The sequence below is a fragment of the Juglans microcarpa x Juglans regia genome, chromosome 7S, assembly GCF_004785595.1.
Source record: "Juglans microcarpa x Juglans regia isolate MS1-56 chromosome 7S, Jm3101_v1.0, whole genome shotgun sequence".
Taxonomy (NCBI): Eukaryota; Viridiplantae; Streptophyta; class Magnoliopsida; order Fagales; family Juglandaceae; genus Juglans; species Juglans microcarpa x Juglans regia.
Window position 1 is genome coordinate 15781448 of NC_054607.1, and position 12773 is coordinate 15794220.

Genomic DNA, 12773 nt, shown 5'->3' on the forward strand with positions numbered 1-12773 from the left:
GGTTTAGGTAACCGAGTACACGATACCGGGTTACATCCGGGTATCCGCATTTTGTTTAAACAGCCCGCACATGCCATTGACATTTCTCCTCTCTTTTAACAGTTACAAAATGTCAAAATAGATTAAGTAGGGTAAGCGGCGAGTGTCGGCGATGGGGCAATCATACGTACTCAGAGCTTTTAGGTGGAAATGGAGTTCGTACTTCATATACTTTCTAATTTGAGTTAGAGAAAGAGAGAGTGTGTTTAGAGTGAACAGAAATGCCACATTGAAATTGATTGCACTGAGTTAGGTAGACACATATGGAAGCTGAAAAAGGTTCGAATCTACTAAAAAAAATGATTCAGTTCAAGTAGGAGATTAGTTCAATTGCTGATTCCGAGCAATTCGCCTTTGCGGTTCGGAGATCGCCATTTGTCGGTTGCTTTTGTAAATCCGGCCTTTTCAACGCGTAGATGAGCAGGAGTCTGTGTTGGAAATCCCAAGATTGAAGCATTTGGAGCCTTGTGCACGCTCTACGGAAAGAAAATGGGTTGAAAGCTGTCTGGAGAAATTTGATTCGTTGGAGCCACGATTTCGCTTTTTTTGCTTCGTCCTTTTATCTTTGTTTTTTTGCCCGGGGGTCGTGGACTCGATTCTTTATCGGAATGGATCAGTACGAGATCATGGAGCAGATCGGTCGCGGCGCTTTTGGGGCCGCCATTCTTGTCCATCACAAGGCCGAGAGGAAGAAGTAATTCTTCTCCTTTCCCGCTCATTGCGTCACTCTCTTGTTGTTCTGTGTAGATGTTTATGTACAGTACATTTTTCTTGAGTATTTTACGCAACAGTACTCATGCCATATGATTTGAAGTTTTGAATCTTTTACATCCAGGTACGTCTTGAAGAAGATCCGGCTTGCGAGGCAGACCGAGCGGTGTAGAAGATCTGCTCATCAAGAGGTAGCTTCAATCCTGAGATACATTCGCGCGCGCACATATATGTATTGGTTTTGTGCATGAAAATGTTGATTTAAAACTGGCACTGATAGTTACTTCTTTTTGCAATTTTTCTGGGGAAATTTGGATTTGTAGATGGCTCTAATTGCGCGAATTCAATATCCTTACATCGTCGAATTTAAGGAGGCGTGGGTCGAGAAGGTGAGCTCCTTCTTTTTCGTACGCATTTCTCGAATTATTAATTATTTTATCAACTTGTTATATATCTGTCATATTCGTCCTATATTTGAGCTCTGTGAATGTAGGGTTGCTATGTTTGCATTATCACCGGATATTGTGAAGGTGGAGACATGTGAGTTCTTTTTTTCCCTTGCAATAATTACAAACCTCAAATGGAGGGTTTAGATTCAATCATGTAAACATAAACTTCTCACACTTTTTTCTGTTCATATAATACTATAACAGGGCAGAATTGATGAAAAAGTCCAATGGGGTTTATTTTCCAGAAGAGGTATCTTGTTTTCTCTACTGTACCTTTAAAAAGGCTTTTTCCCTTTCTCCCTAGTGCTTATATTGAAATTCAATATAGTTGGCCTATTACTAATGCTTATGCTGATAACTGCGGACATTGTTCAGAAACTCTGCAAGTGGTTCACGCAGCTACTACTTGCAGTTGAATATCTACATTCAAATTTCGTTCTACACCGTGATCTAAAAGTATGCATTCAAACTAGTCATTTTTCTTTCTGTTGTATATGAGAGGCTTATGGCTAATTTATTTTTTACTCTCTTGCCAGTGTTCCAACATTTTTCTAACAAAAGATCAGGATGTTCGTCTTGGTTAGTTCATTTATGTTGGTTATGATTGTAATCAATTTCTCACTGATTAAGGATTTATTTATTTTTAATGATTTTCATTGTTGGTCTGGTTTTATGTAGGTGATTTTGGACTTGCTAAAACTCTAAACGCAGATGACTTGGCCTCTTCGGTATGTGCTTTATGTGGAATTTCTTTTGTTTAGTATGCAAAACATTGTTTGAGAAACTCAGTGATTGTTATTGACCACCACGCCATAATGGTCAAAACTGCACACTTTTTAAACTAGTGTTGGAGCAAAATAATCACTTATTGCTTCATTGTATATATTTAAAAAATAATGTTATAATTGCCAAGCCCACCTTGTGGGTAAAACTACCTCATTTAAAGTTGAACATATTTATCTACCAGATAGGCTTGGTGATCAAAGCTGCATCACCTTTACCACATTTAGACTGATTTAGTAGAATATAGATAGCTTAATAATAATTATTCTCATATCTATTCAAAATACTCCTTTTCTCCCTTCTTTTTTAATCCTATCTCATACTAATTAAAACTGTGAATTCAATGATTGTTTTTAAGCTTGAGAAATGAAAAGGACAATTTTACCTAAATTTCAATTATCTACTTTTTTTCTTAATAAAACATGGTTACAAAATAAAATTAAGTTATTTTTCCAAGTTATTGTAAATTTTAAAAAATTTAACCGATGTTTCCTGAAAACAGCTGAGAATTGCTGCATAATAACTCAAGGACACTCCTAGTTAACAGTCATCCATAGGTTCCCATACATATTCTTGCAATAAATCGTATCTTGATGCTTATTTTGTAAATTCAAGGTTGTTTACCTTTTATGTCGTAGCATTGGTCAACAGCATTATAATAGAAGGAAGGTAAAGGAATTGATAGTTTGTATTTTTACTGGTGGCATTAACAATCGTTCTGTATTTTCATGTGCAGGTGGTTGGAACTCCCAATTACATGTGCCCTGAACTGCTTGCAGATATTCCGTATGGATTTAAATCTGATATTTGGTCTTTAGGTATGTGTTGTTACAGCCTATACTCGTGATGCTGTTATATTTATTTTATCCTTGGTTTAGATGGTTTATTGTTGACCAGGGTGCTGCATGTATGAGATGGGTGCTCATCGTCCCGCTTTCAAAGCATTTGTAAGTCCTTATACTTAAGATGAGTTTTTCTTGCTTCTTCTTGTGAACATTTGGTTAAAATTAAGACTATAATGTCTCTTCAGATATATATTTTTTTTTATAAGTAAGAAGTTTTCTTAATCCACGTAAATATACTAAGTTTTATGATGTCTCTTCAGATATTATACTAACTTTTAACCAGAACTTATGTTATGATTTCTATCGTTGTGCTACCAGTCCAAGTTCAAGTGCAGTTGCTTTTTGAGAAAGTAAACTGAGACCTATATTGTTTTTTTTCCCTCTCCTGGTATATTCTTCAAGTGCTTCAGAATGACTCGAACGACTAATTAGTTACCGAGATTCTAAAACCATCAGAATTACCATGATGACCTATCTCCAGCTTCCAGCTTTGTCCCCTTTCTCTCTCACTCTCTGTTTCCCCCTCTCTCTCTTCCTCAATGTTGTCTTGGAAGCTTTTACAGAAGCAAGTAATTTGCAAACCATACTGGTCTGCTGTTTACTGGGATGAAGTATATAGATCCTAGGCAGGCCTATCCTTTTTGTTATCCGGCAGTTGCTTTATTCATGTATATAGATACTTATCAAAAATTCATTTAGAGATGCATATATGTTTGTGTACATATAGGAATAAATTTTTTTAATAAGCAGATACAACTTTTCATCCATATGGGATTGAAATCTCCACCCTTTATTCTAGGGAAAAAGAAAATTTTATTTGTTCCCGACACCACTGTTCTCTGCTTTCTGAAAATTTTGCGTTTTAAGAATAACGGTGCTCTAGATTACGAATTGTTTTGCCTTTATGCATTGACCTATTCAAAATATTTGTTTGGAAATGCTTTAATGGTAACAATGATCTTATATGCTTGTGACGTGTTGTAGTAGAGGTTTTCTGTAACTAATTATCCTTGTGCTATCACTAATACTCTTAACTTTCACAACTTCACTTAATTGTAGTTGTGGTTATTAGATGTTTAATGTTGGCATTGTACCTCTGATTCAGGATATGGCTGGATTAATTAGCAAGATAAATCGATCTTCTATCGGCCCTTTGCCTTCCTGTTATTCACCATCCCTGTAAGTTTTAATATCCTGTTGTTAGCCTTATTTTACTTGAATTTGATTATCTATTACATCTGTAACACCATTCCTTTACCTACATAAAGGGTTTGTTACAGCATAAGATCATGAATTACTAGTGTTGTCTATGCATTAGCTGGGGCCTATATATTAATTAGGCTATCACATTTTTTTAATTGGCCTTCAGTGAGATGAAGTGTGGATATACTTACATGTATGCATTTTTCAAATCATGTGTATGCTACATCATATATTCTCTCTCACTTATTTGTGTGGCAGAAGCCATTACTGCGCTATTAGGTCAAGAAATAGCCTGGTGATAATTCACCACCACCAGGCTATTTCTCATTAATAAAATTTGTTACTTATTAAAAAAAAAAAAGAAAACAAAGCCTGGTGATAATTCTTGCAAACATTGGCGTTTGTCTAATATGTAAAATGACATTTTTTTTTGGGGGGGGGGGGGGGGGGGGGGGGGGGCGGGGGGGAGTGAGTGAGAGAGAGAGAGAGAGAGAGAGAGAGAGAGAGAGAGAGAGAGAGAGAGAGCTATCTCGGACTGTAAAGAGACTATTGGGTTATGAAATCAATTTAATATACTTTATTACATCCTATTATTAGTTATAAACAATCTTTCTTACATTGTGCACACAGGAAAACACTCATCAAAAGCATGCTAAGAAAAAACCCTGAGCACCGGCCCAGTGTAAGCATCTCTTCTAAATTCAGTGTCGAGTCAAAAATATTTAACCAGCAATCATTGTAACAATTTGGATTTTTATCTTCTTCAGGCATCTGAGATTCTGAAGCACCCATATTTGCAGCCTTATGTCGATCAATACCGTCCATCATTCACTCCAACGGAATGTTCCCCAGAGAAGTCTATTTCTGTCGCTCATAATTCTCGGAGAAATATGGCTGAAAGCCAAAACAGTACTAGTTCTAGTAGTGACATAGATAGTTTGCTTTCAAGTGAAAAAAACACGCTGGCGATGGTCTCAAGTAGCAAAGGTGACACTGATTTGGCTTCTAGTGATGGTGAAGATGGCTCTGAGAAGGTCCTGCTTGGTGCAGAAGAAAATCTGCTCAACTTGTGCGCAGTCAAAATGAATGAGAGAGAAGTGATGAAACCTGTTCATCATGAACGTGTATCCAGTAATGAATTGAGGAAACCAAAAAGCATTAAAAATATAATGATGACTTTAAAAGAAGGGAAAATCAGAGAAAATCGTTCTCCAATGAGGGTCAATCGAACAAAGGCTGGAGGTGCACTGACCCAAAGAACAAACATGGAAGCATTGCCTAAACTGCCCAAACCTAGTACTATTGCTTTTGGTTTCAAGCCTAATGCAGACACACCTACTGTTGCACAAGCAAAAGCATCCTTTGATTCTGCCAAGCGGATTCAGGGATCACATCCTTTAAAGCACCAGGTACCACTGTGAATCATATTATATATCATAATTTCATTACGTGTAATGAACTGATCACTGATATATCTCAACCTTCTTCTGCAGTTGCCTGTAATCGAATCCTCACCTAAAACTAAACCCAGACATGATGTGACTCCTCCATCTGGTCCCATAAAACTGGCTGTCGAAGATCGACCTCCTGCTAAGCCAAGGCAAAGAACCCCTCCTAATGTGGTCAGACGATCATCCTTTCCAGGACGGATGAAGCAAGTGAGGCTTGATGATCCAAATGCAGTAAGCAGTAACATCAAGTTTGGTGCAAGTGAGATGCCGCAGGAAGCTGAAAAGACTCCTCTTCAAGAACCTAACAGTTGCCTAACACATGTTTCTAGGCAGGTCATACAGCCTCAGAAAGCTCAAGAGACAGCTTCAAAAGGAATGCAAACAGATAGTAGCAATTCTGTCTTATCTTCAGTGTCGGTTCAAGGATTTGAGCTTTGTGATGATGCTGCAACTTCTTTTATAGACATGAGAGGACAGATACTTCCTGATGATGAGTGCGTCACTCATACTGACCGGACAGAATCATATATACCCAACAGCTCTAAAGCTATCCAGTCTCATTTCGAGATATCTGATAATATGGCTGGGGAAAACCATGAACGTGATAGTAATCCTGTAATGTGCTCAGTCCAAACCTCCAGGGAGATACTTGATCTTCAAAATACCACCACTGTTGATGAGAAAGTGAGTTCAAGTGTGTTTCAAGAACTCCCAGCCATGAGCTCTGAAGAAATCTTTGTTTGTAGCGATGATACCTCTTTAAGCAGGCCAAGTAGTAGGCCTGACACAATGATCCAATCAAACTTTAAATCTGCATCCAGTGGTGATGACAAGTTCACTGTAAGGGAACTTCTATCATCGGGTGCAGATACTACCACTTCCATTGTATCTCCCGTTTCATCTAGCCAAAAGAGTTTGCAGCCTGATACTACCACTCCCAATTCATCTCTCATTTTGCCAAATCCAACAGTTGAAAAACCAGGTGCCACCCATCTCCCCCCAACATTTGATGACATCATACATGTTATTCGGCATAGTAGTTTCCGTGTTGCAACTGAACAGCCAGTATTTGAAACCATAGAAATGGGGGTGCAGAATTTGGACGTTGGTAAGCTGATAAATGTAGTGAGGGACGAAATAGAGATGAGAAACGTTACTGCTTCTGCAAATCTTAAATTATCAAGTGGCTCTGAAACCTTGAGTTTAAAATCAAGTGTTTCTGATCAATCAGGTCTCAAGGAAAAGGATGCAAAAGAGCTTGGCCCTTCTGTTCCAAAATGTGATACCTCAGAGCCAACAAAGCCCAACCCTCATGTGACTGAAGAGGAACCACCAACAAAGGAAACCTTGGATGTTAAATCTTTTAGGCAGAGGGCAGATGCACTTGAAGGGCTACTAGAGTTGTCTGCAGAGTTGCTCCAGCAAAGTAGATTGGAGGAGCTTGCAGTTGTTTTAAAGCCTTTCGGGAAAGAAAAGGTCTCCCCTAGGGAGACAGCTATTTGGTTAGCAAGGAGTCTTAGAGGAATGATAATTGAAGACATTGGACGGATTTCATGAAAGCATCATATCTTAGATAAGGTTGCTCTGATTTGATGCCATTCGTAAATGCTATATAGTAAAGTTTTTTGTCCATTTGCATATTCAAGCTCAGTTTGAATTTTAAAGAGAACAACCAGGCCTTGTCTTTTTTTTTTTTTTTTTTCTTCTCCCTACATTCTCATTCTGCAATTCTTTCAAGGCCTGCCGTGGTTGTACATAGTGACCATACAACTTAATCACATTCTCTTTCTTCCAAACATATAGATATGCTGTAGCTTGTTGTCAATATAAGTCTTATTCTATTATTAATCAAGGTATTCTTGTCTTTGTTCATAGTTGATAAACAAAATGATCAGTGATTGAAGATAATGGAAAAATGAAAAGAAAATGCATATTTGTGAAGTGGAAATGAGTGCTTTTATATTATTCAAAAGCAAAGCTTAGTTAAGATGGAAGGTAGCTTCATTCTGCAATCAGGTTAGACCGAATTCACCCAATGCCACTTTAAACACCAAAGCTCATAGTGAAAAAAATGTTGATAAACTAACTGAGATAGACTAAGAATTGATAAACCTCATGTGTTCTGAATTCAAAAGTTGTATTTCCTTATTAACCCCAAGGGGTTGGCCCAAGTGGTAAAGGCCTTGGTCTTGGAGGTATCACTCCCTTCAAAGTCCAAAGTTCAACACCTCATGGGTGCAAACAATCTTTTGGGGCCAGCGATTTAACCTCATGGCCACACCCCCTAGTGAAAAGCCAGCAATTAACTAGTTTTGTGTAGGGAAACTTTCGAGGGTGCAGTGCACAGGACCGTTTACTCTGCAGAGGTGGGTCTGAGGGGCCGCCTTGGAGAGGTTCCCCGGAATTAAAAAAAAAAAAAAAAAAGTTGTATTTACTTGAACATGTTATTTATATCAAATCTGTTAAGGTTGTGGATATATTTGGTGAAATGAAATTAGAAAGTCCACTGACTTGCTTCTTATAACTAATCAACAAGGTAAGTTTTTTCTGTACATCTCAATTACTTACACTTCATATTGATAGGGCAATCATGGGAGTCTCACAAATTCAAGACCCTAGCTGAAACTTGATTTCAGGATATTCAAATTATAAAGTCTAAAGTCAAGACGGCTGTATGGTGTGTACAGATATTGCCTTTTTTTTTTGGTTTTTATTTTTTGGCAGGTCAATTTTTGTTTTTCTCGTGCTTGTATAGAAGCACACCAATGAGATGGCCCTTTAGACCTTTAAAGGCAGATATTCTGTCCTTTTTTTTTAGTTGTGTGTACACTTACGTGTGTCATGGGCCTATCATTAGAGAATAGAGAGCTTTCTCGTTCAGGAAATTTTGCCACGCGGTCACAGGAACCTCCTGCGTATTTTCTCCGCGAAGCTGATTGACCACAGACGTTTCGATGATCGCATTTACGCGTCCTGGAAACACTGTTATTTAAGAGCCTCAAATTCACCCACCTTTCATTCTCCTCATCACTACCATCATATCCCAAATAAGAACTATGTATTAAATTTGAGCAAAGAGAGCTAGCTAGCTCGCAACCAACCTACGATATGGAGTTTTCCTACACTCCTTCGACTGCCAACTCCATTTCTAGCTCCACCGCCCAATCCCAACATCCGTACCATCACTCCCTCCACACATCACTGCCCACCGACGGTGTCGTCAAGTGTTCTGCTGTTCGCCGCGTGATATTGGTCCTGGTTTCTATGTTGATCATATTCAGCTCTATCATCTCAATAGCATGGATTATCCTCAAACCCAAAACTCCCCTTTTCAAAGTTGACTCCCTCAACGTCTCCAACTTTGCTGTCTCTGAATCACAGATAAGGGGAAGGTTTGCCATCGTAATCCTCATGACTAATCCCAACAAGAAAATGAACTTGCACTTCGACAATTTCGATGCATCTGTGTCTTACCAGAGAACCCGTCTTTCTAAGACTTCGGTGAAACCTCTCTCTTTGGAGAAGATGGAACGAACAAGCTTAACTGCCGAGCTAAAACCCGATTTACATCGCTGTCTGAAGAGAAAGGAGTTGAAGGACTTGGGCGGGAAGTTAAGGCGTGGGTGGGTTGACTTTGACGTGAACATGTGGGTTTTAACAACGTTTAGAGCTGGAAATTGGCTTCGCATGGAAAGATCAATGGCTGTTCATTGCAAGTACCTCAAGGTTATCTTCTCATCCTCTTCTAAATCAACTGGAATGCTCGAAGATCAAATCACAGAAAATTGCGTGGTTGTTTATTCCTAAGACTAGCTTTAGAGTGTTTGGATGATGAGATGAGTTGAGATAGTTTGTGAATAGTAGTGAGATTATTAATTGAAATTAAATGAGATGAGATAGTTTCATTTTACCTCTGTATCCAAACAGGCCTAATTGCCTTTTTTTTTAGTTGGTTGTAAGTTGTTTTCTTGTCTCTTATTGTTTTAAGTTGAATTTTGTTCATTTGTTGATTTAAATATTAATTGTCTGAGTTCTCCTCGTATATATATATCTAGTGGTTTCATTTCATCGAGAGTCCTTACTAAAAAGGTCGTTATGAAATTTATGGGACTTTGCCTATTTCTAGCGTAAAATGCTGCTTATTTTCTAAGCATAAAAATATTTGTTATGCGGTTGTATTTGGATGTTGAGGTGATCTCAAATTATCTGAGATGATCTGTAAATAATCATATTTTGTAAGTCCCATTGAAATATATCTTAAAATAAATAAATTGATATTTATGTTTAAATGTATGAAATAGGTTAAAATGAGTTTATTTTTTTTATATAAAGTTAAAAAAATAATAATTCTATCAATAATTAATTTGAGATAAGATGTATGCTTGTTGAAGTATGCCACCTAACCAAACGTTGACCGACTCTTTTCATTCTTTGGTCTTTTCTATTACTCTTTTTTCATACTTGTCTCTCAACATTGCGTGGTAAAATGGTGGTTTTTTTCTTGGTGCATGTCATTCCGTTTTTTGGCGTGTAGGTGAAGAAGCCATTATAATATTATTGAGAAAGAATAATTTTACTTAGCATCTCACACATTATACACCATATATTTTTTACTTTTTTTCTTCTTTTGCCCTTGGCAAGTATCTAGTGTACAGATGATGAGTAGAACAACTCAATTAATTTAATAGAAATAAAATAATTTAAAATAAATAAATAAATAAATAAAACATGTGTATGAGTATTGTGTGTATAGTATGCTGAGTTGCAAAACCCTATTAAGAAAATGTATATCTAAGGATTCCAAAACTCTATTCATGATTTCCTTACTCATGAATTTTTGTAGAAATGATGAGTAAGAAAAAATACAAAAGCAAGATTATTACTACTCCTCTTGATATTACTAACAGGTTTACTACTCTTTATAGTATTCCTACTATTAAACTGGCTTCATTTTCTTCTACTCTTAATAGTCTATATGATCATTATGCTAAATCTATTATTTCTATCAACCCTTTTATCCTGCTTCAAAAACTGAATATGTTAAAAAACTTTATGCCCAAAGTCTGTTTTACATCGAACCCAATAGGTCCATGTACATCGATCCCTTCAAAACTACTTCTGATTATTTTCCTTCTGGTTTTCATTAAATTCCTGAAAGTCCTACCAAAAATCTCTAATATTATTATGCTATTCTCCTACAAATAGAATCCCTAGTAATCAAACTCATTTACGATAAGACTAATAAGACCAAACTGATGTACCACAGTGCTTATATATTAAATCTAGTTACTGAAGAAAAATGGGGAACTCATCCCTATACTTCCAAAAAACTTCCTAACTCTGGTGTTACTTACTACTATTTTGATTACATTGATGTTTGGTTCAAATTTATGTTATTCCAAACCCCAAACATGACACATTCTTAGTTCCTTAATTTTGATAAGAAATTTAAATCTAATTTTCCTCTTTCATGATAATCTTCGGGTTGCTGTCAAGTGTTTTGCTAATATTTTCAAAATAGATGGCCACAATCAAAAGTTCCCACACTTTCTCCATTTTTGCAAGAAATACAAAGTTCATTGGATACTAAAATGGAGTTATGATAGGAACGGTGATATATTGATCTATAATTGGTTCGTCAAATGATGAGATAGATATCCTCACACACAATATGTTATTGATAATGTTGCTAGAGACTTTCCTCAAACTTCTTCAAATTTGAAAAGCATTGAAGAATTTCCCTCTGTCCACAATTGAGTTTGCCTGAATATCCAATTACTTAGGCCACTACTTCTGGTAAATCTGATAAACAAATTGCTCAACCTTCTACTTCTAATAAATCTGATAAATCCAGAAGATCTTCTGAATCCAAGAACAAATCTCCTCTCCAAGGGTTGAAGAAAAAAGATTTGATTTATCTGTTAAAAAAGTTCTTACTGGACAATGATAATCCTGATACTGAATCTGAAGCATCCACTGAAGCTTCTGTTAGTGATCCCTACAGTAATGTGTTTAGACATGATTCAGAAGACACTTCAAGATTATCTGATGATTGATCGATTGGCACAAACTGACAAATTTGCTCTCTCGCAAATGCTGTTGATTTGCTTGCTGATTCCTGAATTATCAAAAGCACCAAAGATTACTACTGCTGATTTGTCTACTAGTTTTGCTGACAAGATTCTAATTACTTTGCTTCATAGTTTAAGTTTACTTCCTAGTTAAGTCAAGTACTCTTACTTCATGGTCAGATTATGTACTATTTACAAATAAATCTAAAAGCTTTTCCCTTATCTATAAAAGGAGAGCTTAGTTTCAGAAGGGATCATTGCTTAGAACGCCTCAGAGCCTCTTCTAAGAATTCCATCTCTTCTCTTTCCCTTCTTACTTCCTTTTATCTTGTAACCCTACTTCTCCCCTCGCTACTCTAATAATATTTTGTAAGTTGTTTTATTTTGAATAAACAACTGATAATATTTTGTATTTATCTTGCAATTACTTATTTATATCTCTATTACAACTTGCACTCCAGTTATCTGGTCCCTTTGGATTCCAGTTATCTGGTCCCAACATTTAGTCTACTGCAAATTACTTATTTACAACTTGGAGTCCAATTATCTAGTCCCTTTAAATCCTAGTTATCTAGTCCCAGCATTTATTTACTCATGTGGAGAAAAGTGTTATAACCACGAATAGATTTTACAAAATTAAACTTACAAAATGACATGACTTTATATAATGCATTAAAACTACTTTATAATAAAAATAATTTTACAGTCCAACATACCACATAAACTAATCAAAAGTGAGTATTATGTATGTGTATATGTGTATATGATATACATGTACATATTGCATTACTAGTAAGGGTGGTACGTGCAAGGCATGAATGCCCCTTGCACGTAGTGCCCGGTTGGTGGAAAAAAAAAAAAAGTAAAATCTTTTATATAAGTAGATTACAGTAATAATTCATCTAAAAAAAGTGTAAAAAATAAGAAAGAAATTTTAAATAAAAAAAATATCATCATCTCTTAACAACATGTATCATAAAGTGTCAAAATAGCTCTTCAAAGGCAGATTGTGAAAACCATATATAAGGGAAAAGGTTTTTTAAGTTAACAAAACGGTTTTGTTGTAGTTTGAGGAAAATATATAACTAAATATGTTGTTGATTAAGTCACTGGATGAATGGGCAGAGCACTAAATCTCTTATGTCGTTGTTCCTACATTAAATTATATATAGCATGCATCACAAATTTTTTTTGCAAATATAGTAAATGTTCTTGCATGAA

At 36.3% G+C, this 12773-nt stretch overlaps 1 protein-coding gene across 2 annotated transcripts; it reads left to right on the forward strand.

Moving 5' to 3' along the window:
* Nucleotides 1-298: 298 nt before the first annotated feature.
* On the forward strand, nt 299-9474 carry LOC121241294 (serine/threonine-protein kinase Nek5-like). Of its 2 annotated transcripts, XM_041139002.1 has the most exons (15): nt 299-733; nt 875-941; nt 1074-1139; nt 1244-1290; nt 1404-1449; nt 1575-1655; nt 1736-1778; nt 1878-1927; nt 2719-2800; nt 2880-2929; nt 3933-4006; nt 4661-4712; nt 4798-5439; nt 5524-7054; nt 8339-9474. In XM_041139002.1, exons 1-14 carry the CDS (start codon nt 648-650, stop codon nt 7036-7038), a joined length of 2901 nt encoding a protein of 966 aa, XP_040994936.1. In that variant the 5' UTR covers nt 299-647; the 3' UTR covers nt 7039-7054; nt 8339-9474. The 2 variants fall into 2 exon arrangements, with proteins under 2 accessions (XP_040994936.1, XP_040994935.1); XM_041139001.1 differs by lacking the exon at nt 8339-9474 and having other exon boundaries at nt 5524-7422.
* Nucleotides 9475-12773: the final 3299 nt, after the last annotated feature.

Coding starts and splice junctions, on each gene's coding strand:
- LOC121241294 (XM_041139002.1), top strand. CDS start 648: ATGGATCAGTACGAGATCATGGAGCAGATCGGTCGCGGCGCTTTTGGG. Junction 942..1,073: donor GAAGATCTGCTCATCAAGAG/GTAGCTTCAATC, acceptor TTGGATTTGTAG/ATGGCTCTAATTGCGCGAAT. Junction 1,656..1,735: donor TTCTACACCGTGATCTAAAA/GTATGCATTCAA, acceptor CTCTCTTGCCAG/TGTTCCAACATTTTTCTAAC.